The sequence below is a fragment of the Juglans regia genome, chromosome 14 (genome assembly GCF_001411555.2).
Source record: "Juglans regia cultivar Chandler chromosome 14, Walnut 2.0, whole genome shotgun sequence".
NCBI classification, from domain to species: Eukaryota; Viridiplantae; Streptophyta; class Magnoliopsida; order Fagales; family Juglandaceae; genus Juglans; species Juglans regia.
Genome location: NC_049914.1, coordinates 3,685,420 through 3,710,137, shown reverse-complemented (window position 1 = coordinate 3,710,137; position 24,718 = coordinate 3,685,420). Strand labels below are relative to the sequence as shown.

Sequence of the window (24,718 nt, the reverse complement as noted above, 5' to 3'; positions counted from 1 at the left end):
TTTAAATTATTTTTGAGTTTATTTTTTTTAAATTATTTTAAATTTTTTATTCATTATTCATATAATAAATATTTGATAAAAGAAAAAAATAATAAAAATTAAAAATAATATAGAGTATAGAGTGTTAGGAGGCTGTTTAGATTTTTTATATTTATAATTATGTATTAATAATCGTTACGTAATTATTTAAAAATAAAAAATTAAAATATGAGATTTATTTATTTATTTTTAATAATAAAATCTACTCTTTTCGAGTACGCGACGGTTGATTCTGTATATAAAATTACTCTTCTTTATATAAAATTAAAAACGGAAGGAAATCATTTAAACCGGAAGACTGACCCACCCACGAATTCTCGACACAAACCGAAGCAAGGAAAGTCGCGATCTCTTGCTGTAGAACACAAGGCGCATCCACAGGTAGACAAGATGTATCATCCTACGAGAGGTGGTGTTCGCGGCGGTCGTGACCGTAAGTTACTCTCTCTGTTCCTTCGTGTGTGTATCCAATTAGGGTTGTTGTTGCGCTTAAATTTAGCAACATATTCTATTCACGCTCAAACTGTTGCGATTTGATATGACGGGATCATGACTCATCACTCACCGAGATTCAATGGATATATAGGGTTTCTGGAAATATATATCGTCTTGTTTTTCCTCGAAAGTTGAAAATTATGCACTCCGGAATGTTATTGCAGGTTTCTGTGATGCTTTAGTGATTCTGAACAAACCCTAGCTGTCTTGTTTTAATTGGAAGCGAATAGTATATGGAAGCTTTGATTTTGGCTTAAATAAACATAAAAGAAAGTTTCCCGTTTTCCTTTGGTTGATTCGGTGCCTTGCTAAGTAATTGGTGCATCTGCTTTTCCTGGAGAAAGTGAATAGATATTGTTACAAACACTCAGTCATATGGGTTTCTTGTCTTCTAATGGAGATTGTCGTCATATATAGGGACGTCACCTTGAAGTTTCCCAAATTACTTCACAGACTTAAGATAATATATGAATATATATATATATATATATTCATTTCTTATCAAAATGAATATTAATCTACATGGTTGTTAAGCTTGGTTTCGTTGCAACTTATATATTCAGAACTTCTCATTTGGATCTCCTGTTAATTTTTGGTGCTCTGCTTGTGATGCACAGAGTTTAGTTGGGAAGACGTGAAGGTTGACAAACATAGAGAGAATTATCTTGGTCACAGTATCAAGGCTCCTGTAGGAAGATGGCAGAAAGGTAACACTGATATAACGTTTACCTTTATTGTCTCAGCATCCATTTACATTATTGTGAGTATTGACAATCACTTTGTTTACTTTTTTTAACATTTGAAATTAGACTCCTGAAGCCATTGGTTGTATACAACAGGAGTTTTGGAGGAATACTACGGAATTGTTTAAATTTCATCTGTATTAGGCTAATGGCTTGGAAACAAATTGGTTCTCTATCTGGACAGCTGCTAGCAAATTTGTTTTACTGCTGTAACTTTGTAGAGGCTTTCTTTCTTGAATTGAGAAATATATATTTTTGTTATCTTTCATGCACTACCAGACAAATGTGAGTCCTTAATGACGAAGTTATCTAATTTGCTCCTTTTATTGATGCAACAGGGAAAGATCTACACTGGTATAACAGGGACAAAAAAGCTTGGGATTCAGAAATGGAAGCTGCAAGAGAAGAAATAAAAAGAATTAAGGAACAGGAGGAGCAGGCCATGAGGGAGGCCCTAGGCTTAGCTCCTAAGCGTGCTAGCCGAGCTCAAGGTAATCGGCTTGATAAGCATGAGTTTTCTGAACTTGTGAAGCAAGGCTCTACAGCAGAGGACTTGGGTGCAGGCCATGCTGAAGCTGCTCAGGTTCAAGGTCTTGGTTTCTCAAGGTATGCTTGAAAACAAAAGAAAAGTGGATTGGGTTCTGCTGTTATGCTGTGATTCAAATTTGGTTTTTTAATGCTTTGTCATGACATTTCCAACTTCTAGAACTCTTTTTTTTCTGTGAAAGTTCTTTAAATGTTTTGACATGGTAAAAATTAGAGAATGACACCATCTTTTTTTGCGTTCAATGCTTGAGGGCTTAATAATGGTGGTGTTGGGTAGAAGGTTTAAAAACAATGGTGGCTGACTTCAACTAGTTGGCCACATGCCATATGGTTGAAAAACAAGACAAGCTTGTTTGTTTTCAACTTTGTGTGCATAGTTAACTTCACCTTTCGGAGGAAACTAGCCACGTCCTTCGGGCCAAGTTAAGTGATAAGTTGACTGCAGCTATTAATTTGAGTATGTTGGTATTCAGATCAACTTTGTCAATTCTCAAAACTATTCCATGAATGAAGGAGCCATCTGCTAAGATCACAAAGGACAGGATGATGGCTTTTGGCGTCACTGTATTTATTTAACAGGCAGCATAAGCTTACAATATCATCATTTAGTCTTCATTGATTTTGGCCAGGTCAAATCTGAATTACAAAGAGTCCGACTCTGGCCTCGTGGGATTTTATGTCAAACTTTTTGGTATTAGAGTTGCTCATTGCAATAATGTAACAGGTCAACATCATATTGTGTGACACCATACCCTGTAATTCTAATTTGGTAGCTTTTTACTCCTTTCATTTATTTTATGTAGGTCAATTGAGTGCACAAGTGAATCTGAGCACTGACATTTGTACCAACTGATCCACTGCCTTCTGTTTCATTTCATTTCTTTGTTTGTTTCTTTTTCTTCCTTCTTCTTTCTCTTCTCTTCTCTTCTCCTCCTCTTTTTAAGTTCTCCCTTTACGTGAATTCTTTTTATTTACTGCAGAGCACCCCGTCCTTGGGAAGAAACAAGTTCTCTTCAACCCACAGTGGAGGATGTTTCACCTGAGGCAGGAAAAGTGGCGCTGCCCGATCAGTCACCAAGTAACATTCGAGAGAAGGAATCCGATGATGAAAGTAGTCGAAAGAAAAGAAGGCGCGAAGAGAAGAAACAAGAGAAGCATGAAAGGCGTGAGAAGCGGCATTCCCGTGATTCAGATGACAAGAGGAAAGGCAGGAAAGACAAGGGAAAAAGGAGGCACGACTCTGATTCTGATTAGTACTTCTATAGAAATCTGAAGTTGTGTTTCATTCTTCTATCTTCATGACACATCTTTTTTAATCCTTTTGGAATTAATTGAACTTTATAAATTTCAAATGGGGATTTTATTTATGTATTTGCACTGTCGAGGCAGAACTCTATAAATCTCAGAAAGATTGAGGGTCATACAGAAACCATCTCATCTCATCTTATATAATTTTAACTAATAATCTCACTATTATTTATAAATCATCTCAACTCATCTCATATCAACTCACTATCCAAACGGTCCCTCAACATCCTTTAACACCTTTAATCTGGGGGAATCTCCATAATCACGAAATGAGCAAATTGTAAAGGTCGTCAAGCAAATTAATAGCATAGGTTCATTTTGATCTTTAGTTAGTGCCTCAGTGCCTAGGGTATCTAATTTGTGACAGTTGAGTTACCAATTTTGAAATGTCCTCTCTCTCTCTCTCTCTCTCGCAAACATATTCTTGAATTCTTCTACAAATGATCATGCAATAGTCGTTGAAAATGCATATTGAAAAGTAGGTAATTATTATTGTTATTATTTGCTTGTCTAGTGGCATCTACAAGGCGACAAATGGAACTAGATGATGGGTATAGGTTTCGTCCTCTTTGTATCAAACACAACAAAAATTAGGGGTTACCATCCATGAAAATTTTCATTAGAGCGAGTTCAACTTAACCAGTAATTAACCCTCAATTGATGAGGCTTTGTAATCCATCAATGCGCATTTATCTCCTCCCTCTCGACGGAAAAAGCACCAAAAAGACCGAGAAAGAGGACAAAAACAGAAAGCAAAAGGACTGCAAGTGGAAGTGGGGCTTTGGTTATTCCTCCGATATATTAATCAGGCACTCGACTCGACTCGGGGCATTTTATTAGGGGGTGCCCGCACCATTTTCTTTTAATTTTTGTTTTTATTTTTTTTAATTTGCAGAGGAGGCGTCGTGTGCAGCTATAGAAACACAGAAGTAGAATAGAGAGAGAGAGAGAGAGAGAGAGCCTCTTTATGCTTTCTCGCTCTTCCTTCTATGACCCATTATTTTTTCAGGCATCAATCTCTGTTTGCCCATTCACATAACGTGTAACAAGTTCCGAAACTTGCTTTCAAAAAGTCCCATTAAGATCCAACTCTTTATAATTGTCTGGAAAGACGTCTTTATTTTTTTGCTTGACGTTTCAGCTAGTAAGAAAAAATGGTGTCGGCGAACCGTGAGATGGTGGTTTACTGCTTCGACACGCTCGTCGCTCACTACAACAGCGAGGATGCTCCTCCCCCCGCCTTCGATGACGGTCATCAGTATCTCTCTCTCTCAATCTCCCTCTCTCTATATATATATATTGTATTATATGCATGTACATGTAGACGGGGCTGATGTATGTGTTTCGATGTATTGGTTGTGATCATATGGCTCCTTGGGTTTCATCGATTATGGTGTTCTTAATTTAATTTTCGGAGTTTTTTCTTCGAGCTCAATTTTTCAGTCGATTATATTTTGGTCCCAAAGTTGATACCGATTTAGTTAATATGATTATTAATTCATTATTTAATTCCTGCAGGCTTTCATTTAGCGAGAGTGTGATTTGGGGCTACATTTATGTCTGGCGTTAATTTTGTTGTTCCCTCGTTCCTGTGCTGCTTATTACTTTAGTCATTGATTCGATCGAGGGGTTTTTTTCTTTTCAATAAAAAAGAAATAAAAAATAAAAAATGCAAATGGCATAAATGATGACCCAAGATTCTGAATTTTCTTTTTGCCAGTTTTAGATTTCTTTGAAGATTTATGGAGATGGATAAACGGACGCTGTCTATACTTACTGGAGAATTGCTTTGAGGGTAATTACGATAAGTGCTTAAACCCGTGTAAGATAAATCTATACCTAATGTGGGTTGGTCAAACAGGGTAAAGATAAATCTCTATCTAATGTGGTTTGGTCAAGCGTAGTATATAGCTGATGGTTGAGCGCTTATCGTAATTACCCTGAAAACAAGAAAATGATTTTAGTATTAAGTGCATGAGCTTTTTTTGGTTATTTTAATTTCATATTGACTTGTTCAAGCATATGTATAGGCTTATACAAAATTGTCTTTATAGATTATAGACGTGACTTATATTATCAAATAAGTTTTATTGAAGTCCTGCTAGTTAGAGCTATGTGATCATGTATTTCCCTGGTAAAATTGGTTTGATAGTGCTTAGATATGTTCTAATATTTTTGTTCATCTGCCCTTTGCACACAACACTTCTTTATTTTCATCATATACTTTTCTGACACAAATACTACTCTGGTCCTAGCCCATTGTTCGTTACTTGGAAGAAAGTGGTGAATGGAGGGGAGCCACGTTTACGTGGATGTATTGGAACTCTAGACGCTCGATGGTTGATTAATGGCTTCAAGGACTATGCACTAAACAGGTTTCGAAAGTCATGTACTTTGCATCTGAAATATTTTTTTGATAAGTGCATCTGAAATATTCACGTATTCTGCCTTTTGATACCTATACTTCACACTTATGGACCTGAATATTTACCGTCCTTTTTATTTCTCCCAAATATTTGGATTAAGCTTGGACCGCAATTCTGATAGTGATTAACAATATGCATGCGTGCTCTTGCACACACACACACACCCACCCCAGCACCCCAACTTGGCACACTTGATTCATATATAGTGTGTGCTTTTGATATTTACTAACTGACAGTTGCAGAAGAACTTTTTTTTTTCTTTTATAAGTAAGCAGTTGCAGAAAAAACAAGTGACCACAAAATCTCTTGTAATTGCCATAGTAGTTAAAAATCATTTGGTTGTGAAGCTACCTACAGCTGTGGCTTGGGAATTATTCTGCTAGAAGACCTTAATGTTGGGTTGTATCAATAGATGGCCACCACTGAAGATATTGCTCCTTTTGTTCCCATTATTGAGATTGGTCCAGATGACCAGCGCTAGATGAGGTTGTATTCTCTGGGTATAGAACTGCTAGATTTCACTACGAAGAGGTGTAAGGGATCCATGCATTTCTTTGAATCACTGCCATACTTATCCGGCCTGGAGAACAAGCATATTGTTTTTTGCCCATTTTAATTCTTGTTTTGCTTCTTTTTTTTTAATAATCTTTTTATCTGTAATTTATTGTAGTGCTCTGAGGGACCGCAGGTTTTCCCCTATACAGGCTAAAGAATTACCATCTTTGGAGTGTACGGTTTCCATTCTGACTGATTATGAAACTGCTAACCACTATCTTGATTGGGAGGTATGTACCTGTTCACTTGTTTTTGACTTTGGTGGCACTTTAGGTTATGATATATAGACATATTGGATTTGCCTCTGGTTGAGAATGATGTTAACAGTGAAATTGATTGAAGTTGTTAAACTTGTAACTTCATGAACAAGTTGATATTAGATATTCTTGTGGGATATTGTTTTCTTCCGTAGCTACTTTCAAATGTATCTCCAATATTTTGATGCATGGAGTTTTCTGATTGGTTGATGGCCATTAACCGTTTGTGGTGATTAATTATTCAACTCTTGACATGGTGTGCTTGGGTTGGTTTTCAAGTGTTTTAGTTGGTAATTCTCATGCCATGCTGGTGCTTGATCAGATGCTGATCTAATAATATGTAGGCTTAGCATAGTATGGATTCACAATGAAAGTACTTTTGTTTTACTCAAGTTCTTTTGTTTTTTTTTTTTGCCAATTTTTAGTTAAGTTCTTGTGTTATATGTATATTGTTGCTGTTTTTCTTCCACTTTCTTAACTCAGTAAATTCTTAGTGCAGGTTGGAAAGCATGGTATAATTATTGAGTTCACTGACCCAGACAATAATACACGGCGAAGTGCCACATATTTGCCTGAGGTGGCTTCCCATGAAGGTAACAATTCTTACTTCAGTACAAGCCAGTCAATTGGGTGAACTTTTTACTTTGTTATTTTTCCATTGGTGTATAGTTGGAAATACTTTGACTCAGAATTGTACTGATTGCACTATAATCTTCTTTAAATTATTACTTCTTTGTTTCAAATTTGATTTTGAGTAGATGAACCATAATTCGTCCTGCACTGTTTAATATTTAGTTCTTTCACCTAGTTTATTTTTGTTAACTGTACAGGTAGTCTTATTACCACTTTTCATTTGGAGGACATATAATCAAGATCTTCTATGAAACCCATGTTTACTCATCCCAAGGATTAAGTTCAACCTCACGTGTCAATTTTTTTTTGTTTGCTGGGTCACGAATTCTCAACTTTGCTGTAAATGTTCTTTCATGATTCTCACTCTCATGCTTTAGTACTTCCAAACTAAATTGATAAGTAGTAATTAGAGTAAAAGAAACCAGTATGTGCCTCTTTCTGTCACATATTCAGATGGAAAGCAAGGTGACTAGATGATTAGTCTTTTTTAAAATTGTATATTTGTTTCTTTGGAAAGTGGAGTTCCATTATGAAAAAAGCCGGGGAGCAGCCACAACACACCCTACTTGGCTCAAGTAAAATTACCAAAAACACCCTATAATAAAATTCCGCCCGTTCCCTCTCTGATTTCTCTTTCCCCCTTCCTTCTTTCGCTCCTCTGTGATTTACCCCCTCCCTGTGCTTCATCCCAGCTCCCCCTCCCGTCTGATGAGAGAGAGAGACCCGAGGAAACCATGTCCATGAATGAAACACAGACTACCTTCATGGTCCGTTTCTTACAGAATCGAATCGTATGTGTTCACTGAAATTACATTGTTGTTTATTTTTGTCCGAATCTATTGTACGAATGGGTTCCCGTGGATCAATAAGCTTTAATTTAACTGAAGTCTTTACCTCTATCAGAGCAGGACGAAAGATGAGATCGTGGGTTGGACTCCCATTAATTAGACGAAGGTAGGAGACAGAGAGCTGATGAGAGAGAGAGACCCAAGGAAGGAGAGAGAGAGCTTGATGAGAGAGAGAGACCCCGAGGAGTGAGAGAGAGATGTGATGAGTGAGAGAGCTTGATGAGAGAGAGTCGTAGACGAGAGAGAGAGAGAGCTGGTCTGCGTTTAGAGAAAGAAAGAAAAAAATAAAAAATAATGCCAGCTAAGGTGTGCTATGGATCAGCCGTGAACAGTGGCTGATCCGTAGCACAGCTCTTCCATTATTGGCTAGGTTTATATATCAAAGAAGTTATTTTGTGGGCCATTGTTATAGATTTTAATGGTCTCAACTTTCATGATTTCCTTGTATCCATTTCTAGCTCCTAACTAGGTGTAAACTCTTGTATACTTCCTATGTACTTAAGCTATGCCCATTTCAATATCAATACAATATTTTCTTATAAAAAAAAAAACAAAGAAGAATATACCTATTAAAAATATATCAAAGAAGAATAGGATTTTTATTCAAAGGTTGCCTTGAAGTGCATTGAGGCTTTTTTATATTGTGTTTTTAGTTACTTTTTAAATTCCCCCAAAACTAGAATTAAGTTTACATAAGTGTGGTTTTATTCACATAATTGAGTTTTCATTTTGTGTACTTTGGTTTAGGTTGGACAAAAATTGAGGCAATAGACTCACTGATGCGAAAAGCGGGCTACAATGGCAGTATTACTGAGTCACTCCGGAAGCGCATACAACTGACTCGTTACCAGAGCACACTGTTTACAATGCAATACAGTGAATATGTTGCCTATGTCAAGGCAACCAGAGGTGCAGCTCCGTCTATTCTTGGGGCTAAGCCCGAGAATCGTTGATTCTTCCAAATAGCTTTTGCTTATTAGAGCACAAAGCTAGTTTGGTCTTAGACAAAAGAATATTTAAAACAGAACAAAACTGGGTTGGAATTTATTTGTTTGTGTTCCATCCCAGACACCAAGTAATTGCTGTGACCTGTCAATATGATTCTTCAAACTCATTTGATTTTGGAGAAAGAAACCAAAAAGAACGGGTTTCCTTCATTTCAGTACCCAACATCAATGTTCAGCAGCTTCTCTGGGAAAGCTGTGCTAGCAAGAATTTCACAGTTTGTAACTTGAAAAATCACCCCTGGGTGTTCTATCTGATAGACTGATTATATTCATCTTCAGCACCGTCTTCAAACTATCACTGTTGTCCGATTAAGCTGAGAATTATGGGGTGCCACAAAAGTACCATTCTGTTGTGGGTTGGCTTTAGTTAGGGAAAGTTCTAGCTGGAGCCTGGTGCCTGGTGCCTGGGCTTGAAGCTTTTAGTTCAGTCTGAGCATTTTGAGTCAAATCTATATACCAAAAAGAAAAAAAACCCAATTCTTGATCTCTTTAAGCGAATTATGGTTGGTTTACTTTCCATTTCTTTAGGTTGCTTCTAGATGTTGAGATTACTTCAAATGATTTGAGTTGATCTCTGAATATTAATATTTTGTGGATTCTATCGATATATGTTTGAATATAAGTATGTTAAGATATATGTTTGAATGTACGAAATAGGTTGAGATATATTTAACTCTTTATAGAAAGTTAAAAAAGTAATGAATCTCATTAATAATTTTTTAAAGATAAATTGAGACGATCTCTACATTTAAATATAGCTATACTTGCTATTACCTGCTGTAGAGGTCTCAGTTCTTTGTCCCTGAAAGATCCTCGGGAAATCTTTGGGCTATGAAATATAATGAACCACCCTTTCGTGTTTTTCCAGAGTATTTTTGCGATTTTATTACATCAATTTGGTTTTGTTTGGTTATATAAATTATCTCATTTCATATCATTTAAATCATTATAATTTTTTGAAGATTTCACATAAAATATAATATATAATTTAATTTTTTAAAATTTTAAAATAAAAATTATATTAAAAAATAATATTTTAATTATATTTTATTCAACTTTTATTTTAATTCACCTGAAAACAATGTTAAAACACATTTGAATAAATGAAGTATAGGAGATCAGAGGATAACTGTTTCTTTTCTAACCTATTAAAAATGAATTAATTTTTTTAAACATATAAGAATATCTTATATTATTAGTCCTAATCAATTTTTTGAAAACCCATATTTTTAAGAATAATGTTAGATTCAGGTTGTGTTTGGATGTTGAAGTGAGTTGAGTTGAGATGATAAAATATTATTAGAATATTATTTTTTAATATTATTATTATTTTGAGATTTGAAAAAGTTGAATTGTTTATTATATTTTGTGTTGGAATTTAAAAAAGTTGTAATGATGAGTTGAAATGAGTTGAGATGAGTCACCTTAAGTATTTATTTAAAAAAAAAAAAAGATTACCATTAAAAGAAAATTAAAATTTTGCATAGATTTTATATATTTTTTTTACGCGACGACTTTTACCGTAAGACTTGTAAATATGATTTCTGATTTCCCAATCACCCACCGAAAATGATACTTTAATTTTAGAAAAAAATTTCACATAAGCCTCACTAATATAGCGTAATAGATAATCTTAGCGTAATAGGTGGGTGAGAAGCAAAATATAGCGTGATAGATAATCTTCAGTACATCAGCAATTCCACTAATTTAAAGCCAGATCGAAAATCCTCCGTCTACAGAATACAAACGACCTCGACCACGTCGCGTCAGTTACCACCATTTCCTAGAAGTCTTATACGCGAAGTGATTCTTCCGCCATTTCCAACTTCTTCAGGTCCTCTCTGCTTCTCTCTTGTCCAGATTGAGATCTATTTTCCTCTTTCTTTGTTCTTCAAAGTGAATTCGTTTTTGTTTTTTTACTTGCCTACTAAGAAGTGAATCCAATCGAAGGGAATTCATTCTTGCATCCGTTTCTCAATTCATTACTTTCTTTTTCTTGATCAGATGAAAATTTTCTTTCTGTTAACAATCCTGCTGAAACTCAGTCAAGTCAAAATGGTTTCTGGGTCTTGATTGCTGTCTCCCTTATCGTATGTTTGCATGTTGAGAAAATTCAAAACCCATCTCACCCAAATTAAAATGGCAGTGCCAGGCTCATTTGAATAGACTTTTTGATAGTCTAGAATTCGAATCGTCAATTTATTAAATTTGATGACATTTCCTAGGAATAGAAACCAGGCGAAGCCTTGGGTTAGTTCTTTAAAATTAGCAACCGATTGCTTTACTTTCGGTAGTTGGGTGTTTTTCTTTGCATGAATCGCGTAGCAATTCTTGAGTGTAGGCTAAATAAAATATCGGCTTTTGATGGATCTTGGTGTTCGTGTTTGGTTGAGTTGCAATTTTGGTTATCTTATTGATCTGGTTAGGTCACTTCCTTCTAGATAGGCGTCTCTTTCTAATACAATTCTACTACTTGCTAAAAAATTATCTGATTAGGTACTTTTGGGATCAGGGACCAGAATCTCTGTCGGTCTTAACAAGTTTGAAGTGACGATTCTGAAATGAGTCAGAGAGGCTTAATATATAGCTTTGTTGCGAAAGGAACCGTTGTTTTAGCAGAGCACACATCGTACTCGGGGAATTTTAGCACTATTGCAGTTCAGTGCTTACAGAAGCTGCCTCCGAATAGCAGCAAGTACACATACTCATGCGATGGGCACACATTTAACTTCCTCATCGAGAATGGGTTTGGTATTGATCTTTTAATTGTTTTAGCTAATTTGATTTAAGTTCTGGTTGCAACGTTTGTAGTTGAATTCGTTTCTTTGGGCATGCAGTTTTTCTTGTTGTTGCGGATGAGTCGGTCGGGAGGAGTGTGCCTTTCGTGTTTCTTGAACGGGTGAAAGATGATTTTAAGCAGCGCTATAGTGCAAGAATAAAAGATGAGGGTCCACACCCACTTGCTGATGACGAGGATGAGGATGATGATCTATTTGAAGACAGATTTAGCATTGCATACAATCTTGATAGGGAATTTGGGTGTGTATGCGCTTGATCTCATTTAGGTGTTCGTTATCATCTTGTGGTATTAGACTGTTACGTCATGTTTCTTTTTACCAGGCCAAGGCTTAAGGAGCACATGGAATACTGTATGAACCACCCAGAAGAAATGACTAAGCTTGGCAAATTGAAGGCTCAAATATCTGAGGTGAAGGGGATTATGATGGACAATATCGAGAAGGTGAACATTTACTTTCTTTTTGCATATTATAACGATTAAAAACTATTAATAGGTAGTGTAATGTGGCATATAAAATTTTACCATCCAGTCGTTATTCACAGCGTATGACTTGTACATCTCTATATTGCTGTTACCCTTTTTTTTTTTATAAGTAAACAAGTATTATTAATCCAAGAATGGGCAACAACTGCTAATTACAAAAGTCATTATGCCCTATCTACGTAGGCGCATTAGAAATTAAGAAATCATGAAGGTCCATGTCATTGAAGTCCACGTCATTGAAGTCCACAACAATAACCCAAGTACAAAGAGTCATAAAAAAGAAAACTTTTAGCTCTGCCATTGATCTCTCTTTGTCTTCAAATGTCCTCTCATTGCGCTCGCACCACATAATACAGATAGGGATCATCTTCCAAACCACTTTGATCTGTTGCACACCTCGAATAGATGTCCAGCACTCCAATATTTTCACCACGGTTTCCGGCATAACCCACACTAGGTCCATTCTTTTAAACACCTCATTCCAGAGAGTCCTGGCTACCTCACAATGTAAAAGTAAATGATTCACCGACTCACCCTCTCTTTTACATATGCAACACCAGTCTGCAATGATTATCCTCCTCTTTCTCAAATTATCCATAGTGAGAATCTTGTCTAAGGAAGCTGTCCACACAAAGAAAGAAGTTTTGGGACGAGCCTTGTGCCGCCAAAGTCTTCTCCTGGGAAACTGTATCTCAGGAACTCGTGTGACGACCTTATAAAATGAACGAACAGTGAACACCTCTCTCCCTGCAGGACTCCACCACAAACCATCTTCATGCTGGATATTTGGACGATAAGAATACATGAGATTATAAAAATCTGCAAAACTCTCCATCTCCCAATCCTGTGCCGCCCTGTTGATATTGATATTCCAGTGAAAACTCCCTCCTGAGAGTCCCATAACCTCCGCCACTGTGGCATCTTTGGCACTTGCGATAAGGAAAAGTATAGGAGACAGATCTTGGAGAGCATTGTTGCCACACCAAGCATTCTTCCAAAATCTGATCTTGGAGCTTGTACCTAGCTGAAACCTAGTATGATGATGGAAGACCTCCCACCCTCTTCTTATATGCTTCCATAGTCCCATTCCATAGGCGCCTCTAACTTCTCTAGTACACCATCCCTCCCCTAAACTATCATATTTGTTCTCGATCACAGCTTTCCACAAGGCTTCTGGTTCCTTGATATATCGCCACAGTCATTTGCCAAGTAATGCCCGATTAAACAACGTCAAATTTATAATACCTAAACCGCCACTAGAGATAGGACGGCACACCATCTCTCACTTGACTAAATGGAATTTAAACTCTTCTCCTAAGCAACCCCACAGAAAATCTCTTTGTAGCTTCTCAAGTCGACCCGCCACACTTCCCAGAATAGGGAATGCGGATAAGAAATAGGTGGGTATATTAGAAAGTGTACTTTTGATCAATGTAATCCGGCCCCCTTTCGACAAGTACATTCTCTTCCACCCTACTAGTCTCCTTTTTATTTTTTCAATCACTATATCCCAAATTGAGCACACCCTCAAAGCTATACCCAACAGTAGTCCTAGGTATGTCATAGGAAGAGACGCTATCTTGCAAACCAGTGTGCCAGCCAACTCTCGTATATTCTGAACGTCTCCAATCGGCATCAACTTGGATTTATCATAGTTCACTTTTAAGCCAGACACTACTTCAAAACAAATAAGCAATGCCTTCACAGCCCGCAACTGGTCTTGATCGGCCTTGCACATAAAAAGTGTATCATCTACAAATAGCAAATGAGAAATAGTAGTTACCCCTACTCGGAGATCCAATCTAGAAACCACTAACAAACCCATTAGCCAACAAAGCAAAGATCATCCTGCTTAGTGCCTCCATAACAATAACAAAAAATAAGGGAGATAACAGATCCCCTTGTCTCAAACCATGAGGCCTCGGGAAGAAACCCTCTGGGCTGCCATTGATCAATACAAAGAACCTTGCTGTGGATATACACTAGCTGATCCAAGACCTCCAGCTTTCTCCAAAACCACACCTACCCAGTAGATATAGAAGGAAATCCCAATTAACATGATCATACTCCTTTTCCATATCTAACTTACACATAATCCCTGAGCTGCTAGTCTTCAGACTACTTTCCAAACATTCATTGGCAATTAGAACTGCAACGATGATTTGTCTACCCTTTACAAAAGCATTTTGAGGCTTAGTAACAATCTTTCCCAAAACCTCATTTAACCGATTAGCAAGCACTTTTGAAATAATCTTGTATACTCCATTCATTAAAGTTAATAGGATGAAAATCTGTGATCTCAATAGCCCCAACCTTTTTAGGTACTAATGCAAGGAAAGTAGTGTTAAGACTTTTCTCAAAAGGGGATGCCACTATTGAGGAAGAGCAAGCACATAAAACTTTGTTGGTCACAGATTTGGAGAGGATAGTCTTACAAGAAGAAATGTTATGGCGCCAGAAGTCAAGAGTACTATAGTTAAAGGAAGGGGATCGGAGCACGAAGTTCTTCCATAGAATTGCAAACTCTCATAGAAGAAATAATAACATTGATGTGCTGAAAATTGAGGGGGTGGAGTGCAGAGAAGAAGTGGTTATTCAAGATCATGTGGTCGATTTCTTTGAGAAGCTCCTTACTGAGCAGGTGGGGTGGAGGCCTACTCTTGATGGATTGGTTTTTGACACTATTGAGCCGGAGGATGTAGCTAGGATGGAGATGGCTTTTGAGGAGGAAGAAGTGTTTGATGTAGTAAGGAAAATGGTAAAAGATAAGACTCCCGGACCTGATGGTTTCTCTATGGGCTTCTTCCAAGAATGTTGGGAGGTGATAAAAGAAGAGTTATTGAAGGTGTTTTAGGAGATGTTCTTTCTAAATCTTGTATTACCATCCACTTGGTATTTTTGTTCTCCTCTACATTTCCAAAAGACTATTTATTCCACTCCTTTAAGTCTCTTTTTAAGGCTTTCAGTTTGTTCGCAAAAATGAAACTGCGTGAATCATTGAACTGATACGAAATCCACCATTGTTTGACCTTCTCGAACTTAAAATACCTTTTACCACTATGAATGCCTCCACAATCAAGCAAAATAGGCCAATGATCCGAAGCTAAGCGTACCAACCGCTTTTGCCATACGTCAGGAAAATGGCTTTCCCACTCAAGTGAAATTAAGAAACGATCCAAGCGCGTTCAGGTCTAATTATTCGACCATGTGGCAGGGCCCCCTGCAAGTGGAAGGTCTATCAAGCTCAAGTCAAATATACACTGAGAACTCCAAACTTGCTGGCCTCAATCTTTTACTTCCGAAGTTTTCACTTTGGAACCTAACAACATTGAAATCACCCCCAATACACCAAGGAAGCTCCCACCAACTATGTACCCCTACTAGCTCATCCCTCAATAATCTTGTGTCGACATCTAAATTTGGCCCGTAAACATCTGCAAAAACCCACAAAAAACCATCGGACGCACATTTAAAAGAGCACGCTATCGTATATCTCCCTATATAGTCCTCCACTTTCTCCACTACCCGCCTATCCCACATCACCACAACTCCTCCCGATGCCCCTGAAGAGGCCATGTATACCCAGTCTACATAATTACCGCTCCATAAACTCCGCACAATCTTCCTATTGATCATCTTCAGCTTCGTCTCTTGTAAGCATACAATGTCTGCTTTCTACTCACGAAGCAAGTGCCGAATCCGAAGACGCTTCTCTACCTCGTTAAGACCACGGACATTCCAAGACCCAATCTAGGATTAAATTGGGTGATGCCTGCTACAGTGGTAGAGTTATTGGTTAGCTAGATAATGTCGGGCTGTACTCCACAAATCAAAGTTGTGTGAAAGGTGGTTCCTATTTGCATTTTTGGTGCATATGGCGGGAGCGTAACGAGTTGACTTTTGAAGATAAGGAGTGGACAATAGAGGATATTAGAATTCTAATTTTCTGCACCTTATTTCTTTGGGCTATTGCTGTAGATTTTAATGGCCTAAATGTACATGATTTTCTTATTTCTTTTATAGCAAACTAGATAGATTTTATCTCTTTTATACCTTCTTGTGTACTTGGGCTATGCCTATTCTTATTAATACTACCGTTTACTTCTAAAAAAAAAGGCCAGCCCATTCCCTTTTACCCTATTCCTACTGGAGTTACCCTCCGAATTCATCGACCACATCAATCTTTTAAGCTCTCGACTTTTCTTCGAGTCCCCCTTCCCTTTTTGATGATGTCCGGCTTCCATGGCAGTTAACAAGGCTATGAACTGCTCTTCATACCCCTCACACTCAATTCCCACAAAATGTTGGATCTCTTTCACTTTATGTATTACCCAATTTGAAGCTTGGTCTAGAAAACAGTAGTTGAATGGGATAGGATTCCCCATCCTGTTATTTTGGAAGTTCTGAAACTCTTCACCCTCCGATATCTCATCCAAACCCACCTGATCGCAAGCCTCAAGGAGGAATAATTCGTCCTCCACAGAATGCATATGGTTGTCCTCATCCTCATCCTCCTTAGCCAACACAAAATCCTTAAAAGGTTTGACAGACAGTTCGACCGGAGTCAAAACCACACCCCACCATTCGTCGGTGAGTTCTAAGCCTCCTTCGACGGAGAAAAACAAGATCCAAACTCCACCAACGCCTTTTGCGCACAGAACGCCGGCGGTACATCATCGACGACCTCCTCTACCTCCGTCGACGATGTCTGTGCAACCGCTGCCTGAAACTTCTTCATCGGCAGGCTATCCGACACGAAGCCGAGACTATGCAGCTCAACTGAAAACCCTGGGCTAGGGCTCTCGACGCTGGGTATTACAACCTTGGGCTGAAATTCCCCAGGCCCTAGGCTGAGACGGCCCAGCCCCATCAGAAGGAGCCGAACCTATTTGCGACTTGGGCCGAGAAGGCCCACCAACCTTACACCAAACAGCCCGCCCGTTTCCACTTTTAACTTTCTGCTGGGCCTCATTTTGGGCTTTACTAAGCCCATCACCCGTAACCTTCCTTTTTCCTTTTAAGCCTCCTGTTTCATCACTTTCCTTAAACAGACCGACAAAAGCCACGATCTCAACCATACCCCTTTGTAGAAACCATAGTTGACCCTACATTTCCAGCAACATCCTTCGGACCTCCCACGCCTCCTGACACGCCGCAGAACTCCTGCCATGGGAGTGGCTCAACGCAACGTACGGCTTCGACGAAGCTTCTCGACGCCAATGCCCCTGCCCCCTGTCAAGGCCTCTCGCACCGCCATCACGTTCCCTCACAACATTTGGCATCGTCGGAGAGAGAACCTCCTTATACGACTAGGAATGGTGCCTCACCGCCTCCTTACCATTACTCGGCTGACCTCCACCAGGCAAACCACCCACGTTAGGAACCTCCTTACCTTGTTCTAACAGCACCTCCCACATCTTGCTCCAACCCCATCCATTCTCTCCTTTTGGAATGCACAAGAAATTCCTCCTCCCCCCTGGTTATACTCAAAAACTTCAAGATATCTCCCTCTGCGATTTGAGCAGCATTGAGCAATAAAACTACAATATCCTTCTCTAGTTGCTGAACACACCTCCTTCTTCCCCCCTCTCAGGCTCTCCTCTAACACCTTCCCAAGCCACTGCGTTGAAGATGGTCCCAGCATCACCGCATGTTCTATCTTCCAGCTTCTCTCGGTGACTTGCATCAGTCCACCACCAGCCTTTAACAGAGTAAAACACTTGGATTCAATCACCACCTCTATAGGATGACCCATCTTAACCACTGCAAACAAAGACTTAAAATCCAGTTAACGTAGCAACATTAACGAGAGGAAACGTTCTAGGAAGCAACGAGAAGAAGAAAAAAATGTGCATGTGTACGGAGAGAAAAAAACGTTACAGTTCTTGCTTTTGTCAGGATTCTTGGAACTACAGATTATTTACCATGCTGTTACCTTATTTCTGTAGACCTTTTAACATGATCCTAGACCTTCGTGAAAGATACTCTTGCTTTTGTTTTGAATTGCTTGTATATACAGATGAAGGCTGGGTCAGAGGAGAAACTGTCAGAAACATGTAGACCTGTCTTATAGTTAAGTAAAATCTTAGTGAAAATAATTGAGAAATCTTTTTTGCTACCTTTTTCTTTGAGAATGTTTCAGATTACTGAAATAGTCATTATCATCATGAAGCGATAGCTCTTTTTGAATGGGCACTTCTCCATGCCATGTGCTGTTATGTATGACATTTTCCAAATCTTTGTGTTGATTATTATTAGTTAAAATAGAAGTGTGGTGTAGGTTCCCAGAATCTAAATGGTCAATGTTTATTACTAAATCAGGTTTTGATGTGTCTAAATTGTATTTTACAAATTTTAGTTATGTTTTAGATGAGATTATGTCAAATTCCTGAAAGGTCAATGACTGTGACCTGTCGTAGTTATTTAGTTAAAGCATGCTGTCGTTGCATGTTCTAGGATATGTCCCTGTGACCATGCTGCATTTTCTTCTCCATTGCCAAACTCTGGTCCCATCCAACCTCCTAGGAAAATATTTATAATAACAGTGGACCGTGTGAGCATCTTTTTTTTTTTTTTTTTGCAAATGTCATTATTGGAAAGTGGAGTAGTTCATTTGGTCGTAGTTGGAAGTGCCCCCTTCTCCCTCCCATGAGGATTAAAATATAGCTATCATTCCTTTAAAGTAAAAGCTTCGGTTTTTTTCCTTCTTGTTCTTAAATGGTGTGTTTTATATATACTACATGTTAGCTCTCTAGCTGGACTGTGGTGGAGTGAAAGCTCTCTATCTACTTAATAGGAAGAAGTGACTGGCAACTGCCCTTTGAGGTTGGTGGTTTGTTCACTTGGCAGGAGGGTACAACTACTGAACCATTTCTTAGTAAATAGATTTGGAACTCTGTGCATAAAGTGGCAGTTTGTTGTGGAGAAAGTGTAAGGTGGTCTTGAAAGGATTGAGTTTTTGTAAAGTGGACTAAATCCTTCCGAGTACAGAGCATGGAAGTGTATTTTTTTAAGTGTTAAGAGAGGCAAAAAGTGGCTTTTCATTTTGGTTAGAGATGAATTTTCTTTGGTGAAAAGGTGTTTTAGTGTGTCTTTAAAGGTACAATTTCTTGATTGATGGAATACTTTTCTGATGGATCTTCAATTGTGGATTTAGTTGGGGTGGGGAGGCCATGCAGTGAGTTATTTACCTGTCTCCTTTTTTCCCTTTAATGGTAAAAAATGGGTATATGATATACTCAAATGACTGGAGTGGAGCCTTTTGGTGTATTTGATTACAACCCTCCCAGTAAGGGGTGTCGGAGTATTACTGGCATGGACTGTCTGGGTACTTTTGAACCTTAGGAATGCCCCCTTCTTCTTGGACAGCAATAGGAACAGAATTTGATGGTGGGCCACTTGTGATGGTATAAAAGATCTTTCCTTGCTGGAGGGTAGAAATGAGAATAATAAAGGCTGTTTAAAGTGTAGGGCGCTAATTGAAAACATAATTTACAGCTTCTTCTATATCAGCTACAGTGTTGAGAGAAGCATGAGCTGAAGAGGCGAAAAAATCTTTTGCTTTATTGTGTGAACTTTTACTTATAGTAGCTAACTATGTCATCATCAGAGGACATCCTTAATGACTCACGTTCACCTTCTTTGTTGATTTATTAGTTAGAATGGGGAAAGGAATGATAGGGTCAAGCTGAGTAGCGTCGAATGGTTTGGAGGCTAGGATAGTTTATTGCTCTGGTTTAGGCGTATCCTCAGAACTGCCTTGGCTAAATTGCCAAGCGCTGCTGCCATTTAATGAGCAAATAACTTTTTTACTTGCTGCAATGCAGGTTTTGGACCGTGGGGAGAGGATTGAGTTGTTGGTGGATAAAACAGAAAATTTACAGTTCCAGGTACATGATATTTATAATTCAGTTTTACCAGCCCATCAAGGATTTCGATTTGTTTCTGATTCATTTGCTTATTGGGGTTTTGGTTCTGAATCCAGGCTGACAGCTTCCAGAGGCAAGGCAGGCAACTTAGAAGAAAGATGTGGCTGCAGAATCTTCGAATGAAGCTGATGGTAGGAGGAGCAATCCTTGTGGTGATTGTCATCGTGTGGCTAATGGCCTGTAGAGGTTTCAAATGTTGATGGATAAAAAGCAAAATGGAATCATCAGAGCATCATCTTGGCTGTTCTTTTCCTGTTATAGTGTGTACAAATTGTTATCATTCCTGTATATGGAGACCGGTGTTGGAAACTAGAACCTTACTGCCTGTTCTACCCTGTAATTAACCTCTGTAATGCCTGATGGTTTCCTAATATAGAGATGATATCTATTGAGTACATACCCAATAAATTTACTCCTTTTGATACCATCTAACATGCTTTGATTAAGCTTCTCTTTTTCTCAAAAAAAAAAAATCTCTCTTTTTCCGATTTCACTATGTTTTGAACTCTTAAATCTGAGGCATATGTATATGGGTCCAGTATTTGTTATTCATGAGGGGAAAATGACATTGGGTTTTGTGATTTGCACGTTGAGGGAAGGGATAAAATAAGGGAAAGGCATTTTTTTATTTTTTACTTAATTGTTAAGTAATTATTTGAAAATGAATTTAGATTTTTTTAAAAAATATTTAATGAATTTAAAAAGAACAGGTTCCATTTTGTCTCTTTATTTAACCCAAAAAGTAGCCCCTACGCATATTGTTGCGGCTCAACGGCTAGTTTGGTTTAGAGCTTCCTTACATGTCGGATCTAAAATTTGTGAAAAATAATACCGTTATAAGTAGAAATTTCCTTGTCAATGCCAATGTATAGTTGCTATCAGCAATTGACTGCTTACTAAATACAGAAGTCTTAACAAAATCTTGGTATATGTGAAATATAAACAAATCTGCTACAGTTTTTTAAACTTATTGGAGCTGAGATTTTAATTCTTTTTAATTTCGAATTTAAATTTTTTTAATTATTATTATTATTTTTTTAAAATTTCTGGCAACTAACATTACTCCAATGGAAGATATATTTAGAGAAAAAAGAAAAAAGAGAGAAAAATCTCCATTTAGAATATCCGAAAGAGAAGGATATTGGAAAATGTTGACTTCTTTTATGAGTAGAGAAAGTACTTCTCAGGAAAAAGACATTGCTGACTCGTTTCAATATAAAAATTATTTTAAATTTTTATATAAAATAAAATAAAATAATTTTTTTAATTTATAAAATAATAATAATAATAAATAATATTTTAAAAATATTTTAATCATTCATCTAAAATTATATCATGTCAGATCATCTCTTCTAAACTATACAAAGCGAATCTAAAAAGCTGCCCCTACAGGAGCGTGTCAGAGTTACGAACCGTGCCAAGCTCTGTATTTTTTGCAGCCTGCAGCTCTACATGACTACATCTCTATTTTATCCTTCCAATTTCCATACATATTTCCTTCCTTCCTGTTGGAATCATGGATTCCTCCCTTCCTTCTCAAGCAAAGCTATATATATAAATTTATAATACAGCAGCTTCCTCCACCTACCTCCCTTCCCGTTCGTACGCCTCGTCGTCGTTCGCTTCTCCGTTCACCGGTCGTTTCCAATTCGTTTCATGCTTAATTCTAAATCGGAAATCCATTTCCTAATTAACCAACCCCCATTGTGCTTCGTTCTGTCCCTTTTCTTTTCTTTTCTTTTCTTTTCTTTCTTCCATTAAACGCTTCCATTTGGTGCTTGCTTACGTACCCATTTCTCCTTCTTCTCTTATCTCTGACCATGGGGAATTGCTTTAACAAGTCGAGGAAATCGACCTCCGAGAACGTCCCCCAGGACTTACCCCGAGCCAGAGGTCCCGCCTCCCCTACCGTCAGATTGTATGGATCGTCGAATAGCTTCTTCACCGCCTACATCCGCTTTGCTCTGCTCCACAAGGCCGTCTCGCTCCGCTTCGTGCCCTCCGAGACCCCGAATTTTGGGTACGAGGGGCCCGTCATCCAGGTCGGATCCGAGACCGTTTCGGGCTCCAGGGAGACGCTGCTCCATTACATTGAAGCCCGGTTCCCCCACCCACCGTTGGTAATTCCTAGTGGCGACGAGGAAGCGACGCCGCCGATAGTGAGGGCTGTGGGGCTGCATCATAGAAGCATTACATGGCACGTGGATAGGCTGGTGAGGTGGGCGGCAGATCTAGAGGCACGTAGAGGGAAGGGGAGCGTCGATCCGGGCATGGGTAGCCCGCGCATGGAGGTGAGGAAGTTCGCAAAGAGCTACTCGGAGCTGCTGGAGGTGATGCTGGAACATGCTCAGATGGAGGAGAAGGTCCTTTTCCCCATCTTGGATATGGCTGACCGAGGTAAATGCTCGTCGTTTTCCTGTATTTCGTGCTAATCTACTATACTAATGAGTTCAAAAGATAATTTTTTTCGTAAGTTATGTGTTGAATAATGTTGACAGAAGTGAGAGCCCATTGCCGAGATAAACAGGAGCATGCAAAGTTAAGATTAATTTAGTTAATCGGAATCTGCCTTGACTCCAAAAGTTTGGGTTAATTAAGTTCTGATGCAATGGTAGTATAATCAGTCCCTTTGTCTAAATGTTGTTACTCGATAATTGGGCCTGCATGACGAGGTCGAGTTTTAGATGGATAAAATGCTGTCACTCATTTGGGTCCCTCATTGCGTTATTATTGCTTAAATCATACTTGATCGATGAGTGGTGTTCTAGTGGCACTTCTCTTTTCAGATATGAATTTATGGGAGTCTAATGATGTAGAATTGATGCTTCTCCTTTTTACATAAGTAGTGGAGTTGAGGTAGGAGTGTGGACCCTTCCATGTGCTTGTTCTACCTGCTTTGGCATCTTCCTAGTTGGAACTATCCCACCAACATAACAGAAAATCACTAATAAAAAAGTATGTCTTTTGCCACTCGTATGTACAAAAAATAGAAAAAGTCTGTCGAATAAATTAAAATACATTATAAATACTATGTTCCTCATCTCCCCAATGGTCACCAGTTTGAGTCCCCTTAGGGCCACTTGAGGTTTACCTGGTCGTTAACTTCAGGGTCCTATGGGATTAGTTGAGGTGAGCGCAAGGGGGGAGAAAAAAAAATACTACGTTCCTCATCTATGTGCTTGCTTGTCATTCTATGGAGTTGGGATTTAGTATAATATTTGGTTTCTTGAGATAGGGGAAAAAAGTACCAGAAAAAAAGTCGTGGGTGTGTGAGTTGGGGTGAAATGTTGCTTATTGTTGAAGGAAAGCACTTAACTGAAGATGTTGTAAATGACCATGATGGTGCAGAATTATGTAAAGCTGCTCACGGGGAACATGCAAGGGACTTACCCATTATGAATGGTATTAAAGAAGACATCAAATCTATTGGAGTGATGGATTCTGGAAGCCCTGCCTACCAAGAGGCTCTCTTCAACCTTTCTACTCGCCTCAGATCATTGCTGGTGAGGACTGATCTAAAATAGTGGCATTGACATATAAGAAACACCCGGCAATGTTTGCACAAGTGACAGAATTTGAATATCATTACAAGACCTTATTTGCTACCGTGGTGGCCTCCTTGATTTTCTTTTACTCTTCTACCAGTCTTGAAGTGCAAGTTAAGATTCATTACCACAAACACTTTCGTGCTTCTAAGTGTGGTGCTAATATGTACTGTACTTATACTGTGTCACAGGAGCATTGTAAACAACACTTTTTACAGGAGGACATGCATTTACTACCCTTGATGGAGGCAGTGGAGCTGAGCAAAGAGCAGCAGAGGAGAATACTGAAGCAGGGTTTGGATGTGATGCAAGCAACTCACTCACATTTATTCAACTTTCTTCTGGAAGGCCTCCGCCCTCACGAAGCTATGCAGTACTTGGACTTAATCGCCAGCTGCAAAGAAAACAGTCTCCATGCATTGCTAAGGTTGACAGTGGATTAAGTTTTAAGTTTTGGCTCCAATGATTCATATTCAGGGATGAGCTACAGGATATGCCATGTTAATAGAAAGTAGAAATAATGGGTGTTTCTCCTCTTTTCTTTTATAGTTAGAACAATGGTAAAGTTTTGTGATGTTGCCTTTGCTTTCATAGCCTATGGGCGTGCTATGGTGAGCCTAGTATTGTAGCCAAGTAAAACAGAACAGTGGGAAAGATTAGAAGGATTTAGGGTGGTTGGAATGCTGATCTTGACCGGGAGGGATGTCAACCTTGCATTCATATTACATTACCTGTTCAGTGTGCACTCAAATGTATCGTGAACATTAATTTGTACAGAAGTGTATTTGAATTAGAGAGATTAGAGAACATTTTGAAATTGATGTGGATAAAAGAAAGAGATGATTGTTGTATATACCCAAGTTTCATATGCATTTTCTCCTCCAGCTCTGTTGTGTCAGGTAAATAGAACTCTTTGCCTCCCTAATTCTCAAGGCTTTTCTCCCAAGTTAAATCTACCCATATGAGAGACTTGGAAGATGTTCACCCGATTATTGGCTTTTGGGTATGGTTCAAGAATGGGAAAAACTATCAGAGCACTCCTTGCTCGGTTTCTACCTGATGATAATATATTCCCAATTTATGCCTAAATGTGGTAGGTTGTTGA

The 24,718-nt window shown here is 38.5% G+C and overlaps 4 protein-coding genes across 5 annotated transcripts; all 4 read left to right on the top strand.

The window, feature by feature from the left end:
• The first annotated feature begins 319 nt into the window (after positions 1-319).
• LOC108985737 (multiple myeloma tumor-associated protein 2 homolog) lies at positions 320-3,255 on the top strand. The gene is made up of 4 exons (XM_018958156.2): positions 320-472; positions 1,152-1,241; positions 1,616-1,883; positions 2,804-3,255. The coding sequence occupies exons 1-4, from the start codon at positions 430-432 to the stop codon at positions 3,075-3,077; spliced, it is 675 nt and encodes a 224-aa protein (XP_018813701.2). The 5' UTR covers positions 320-429; the 3' UTR covers positions 3,078-3,255.
• A 706-nt stretch (positions 3,256-3,961) lies between these two features.
• Positions 3,962-9,135, top strand: LOC108985735 (uncharacterized protein At2g38710-like). The gene is made up of 5 exons (XM_018958154.2): positions 3,962-4,389; positions 5,387-5,506; positions 6,228-6,342; positions 6,869-6,962; positions 8,598-9,135. Exons 1-5 carry the CDS (start codon positions 4,286-4,288, stop codon positions 8,801-8,803), a joined length of 639 nt encoding a protein of 212 aa, XP_018813699.2. The 5' UTR covers positions 3,962-4,285; the 3' UTR covers positions 8,804-9,135.
• A 1,414-nt stretch (positions 9,136-10,549) lies between these two features.
• On the top strand, positions 10,550-20,541 carry LOC108985734 (vesicle-associated membrane protein 727-like). Of its 2 annotated transcripts, none has more exons than XM_018958153.2 (6): positions 10,550-10,691; positions 11,370-11,608; positions 11,695-11,896; positions 11,978-12,098; positions 19,967-20,029; positions 20,125-20,541. In XM_018958153.2, the coding sequence occupies exons 2-6, from the start codon at positions 11,419-11,421 to the stop codon at positions 20,266-20,268; spliced, it is 720 nt and encodes a 239-aa protein (XP_018813698.1). In that variant the 5' UTR covers positions 10,550-10,691; positions 11,370-11,418; the 3' UTR covers positions 20,269-20,541. The 2 variants fall into 2 exon arrangements, with proteins under 2 accessions (XP_018813698.1, XP_018813697.1); XM_018958152.2 differs by having other exon boundaries at positions 11,354-11,608.
• Positions 20,542-21,428: 887 nt separating this feature from the next.
• On the top strand, positions 21,429-24,497 carry LOC108985732. The gene is made up of 3 exons (XM_018958148.2): positions 21,429-22,465; positions 23,417-23,571; positions 23,805-24,497. Exons 1-3 carry the CDS (start codon positions 21,889-21,891, stop codon positions 24,054-24,056), a joined length of 984 nt encoding a protein of 327 aa, XP_018813693.1. The 5' UTR covers positions 21,429-21,888; the 3' UTR covers positions 24,057-24,497.
• Positions 24,498-24,718: the final 221 nt, after the last annotated feature.

What these genes read in the sequence shown, in the direction of transcription:
- LOC108985737 (XM_018958156.2), top strand. Translation starts at nt 430, where the DNA reads ATGTATCATCCTACGAGAGGTGGTGTTCGCGGCGGTCGTGACC. An exon ending in TGTTCGCGGCGGTCGTGACC is followed by an intron (nt 473 to 1,151) that starts GTAAGTTACTCT and finishes TGTGATGCACAG; the next exon opens with AGTTTAGTTGGGAAGACGTG. An exon ending in TGTAGGAAGATGGCAGAAAG is followed by an intron (nt 1,242 to 1,615) that starts GTAACACTGATA and finishes TTGATGCAACAG; the next exon opens with GGAAAGATCTACACTGGTAT.
- LOC108985735 (XM_018958154.2), top strand. Translation starts at nt 4,286, where the DNA reads ATGGTGTCGGCGAACCGTGAGATGGTGGTTTACTGCTTCGACACGCTC. An exon ending in GCCTTCGATGACGGTCATCA is followed by an intron (nt 4,390 to 5,386) that starts GTATCTCTCTCT and finishes CTCTGGTCCTAG; the next exon opens with CCCATTGTTCGTTACTTGGA. An exon ending in ACCACTATCTTGATTGGGAG is followed by an intron (nt 6,343 to 6,868) that starts GTATGTACCTGT and finishes TTCTTAGTGCAG; the next exon opens with GTTGGAAAGCATGGTATAAT.
- LOC108985734 (XM_018958153.2), top strand. Translation starts at nt 11,419, where the DNA reads ATGAGTCAGAGAGGCTTAATATATAGCTTTGTTGCGAAAGGAACCGTT. An exon ending in AATCTTGATAGGGAATTTGG is followed by an intron (nt 11,897 to 11,977) that starts GTGTGTATGCGC and finishes TCTTTTTACCAG; the next exon opens with GCCAAGGCTTAAGGAGCACA. An exon ending in TGATGGACAATATCGAGAAG is followed by an intron (nt 12,099 to 19,966) that starts GTGAACATTTAC and finishes GCTGCAATGCAG; the next exon opens with GTTTTGGACCGTGGGGAGAG.
- LOC108985732 (XM_018958148.2), top strand. Translation starts at nt 21,889, where the DNA reads ATGGGGAATTGCTTTAACAAGTCGAGGAAATCGACCTCCGAGAACGTC. An exon ending in CTTGGATATGGCTGACCGAG is followed by an intron (nt 22,466 to 23,416) that starts GTAAATGCTCGT and finishes ATGATGGTGCAG; the next exon opens with AATTATGTAAAGCTGCTCAC. An exon ending in CTCGCCTCAGATCATTGCTG is followed by an intron (nt 23,572 to 23,804) that starts GTGAGGACTGAT and finishes ACTGTGTCACAG; the next exon opens with GAGCATTGTAAACAACACTT.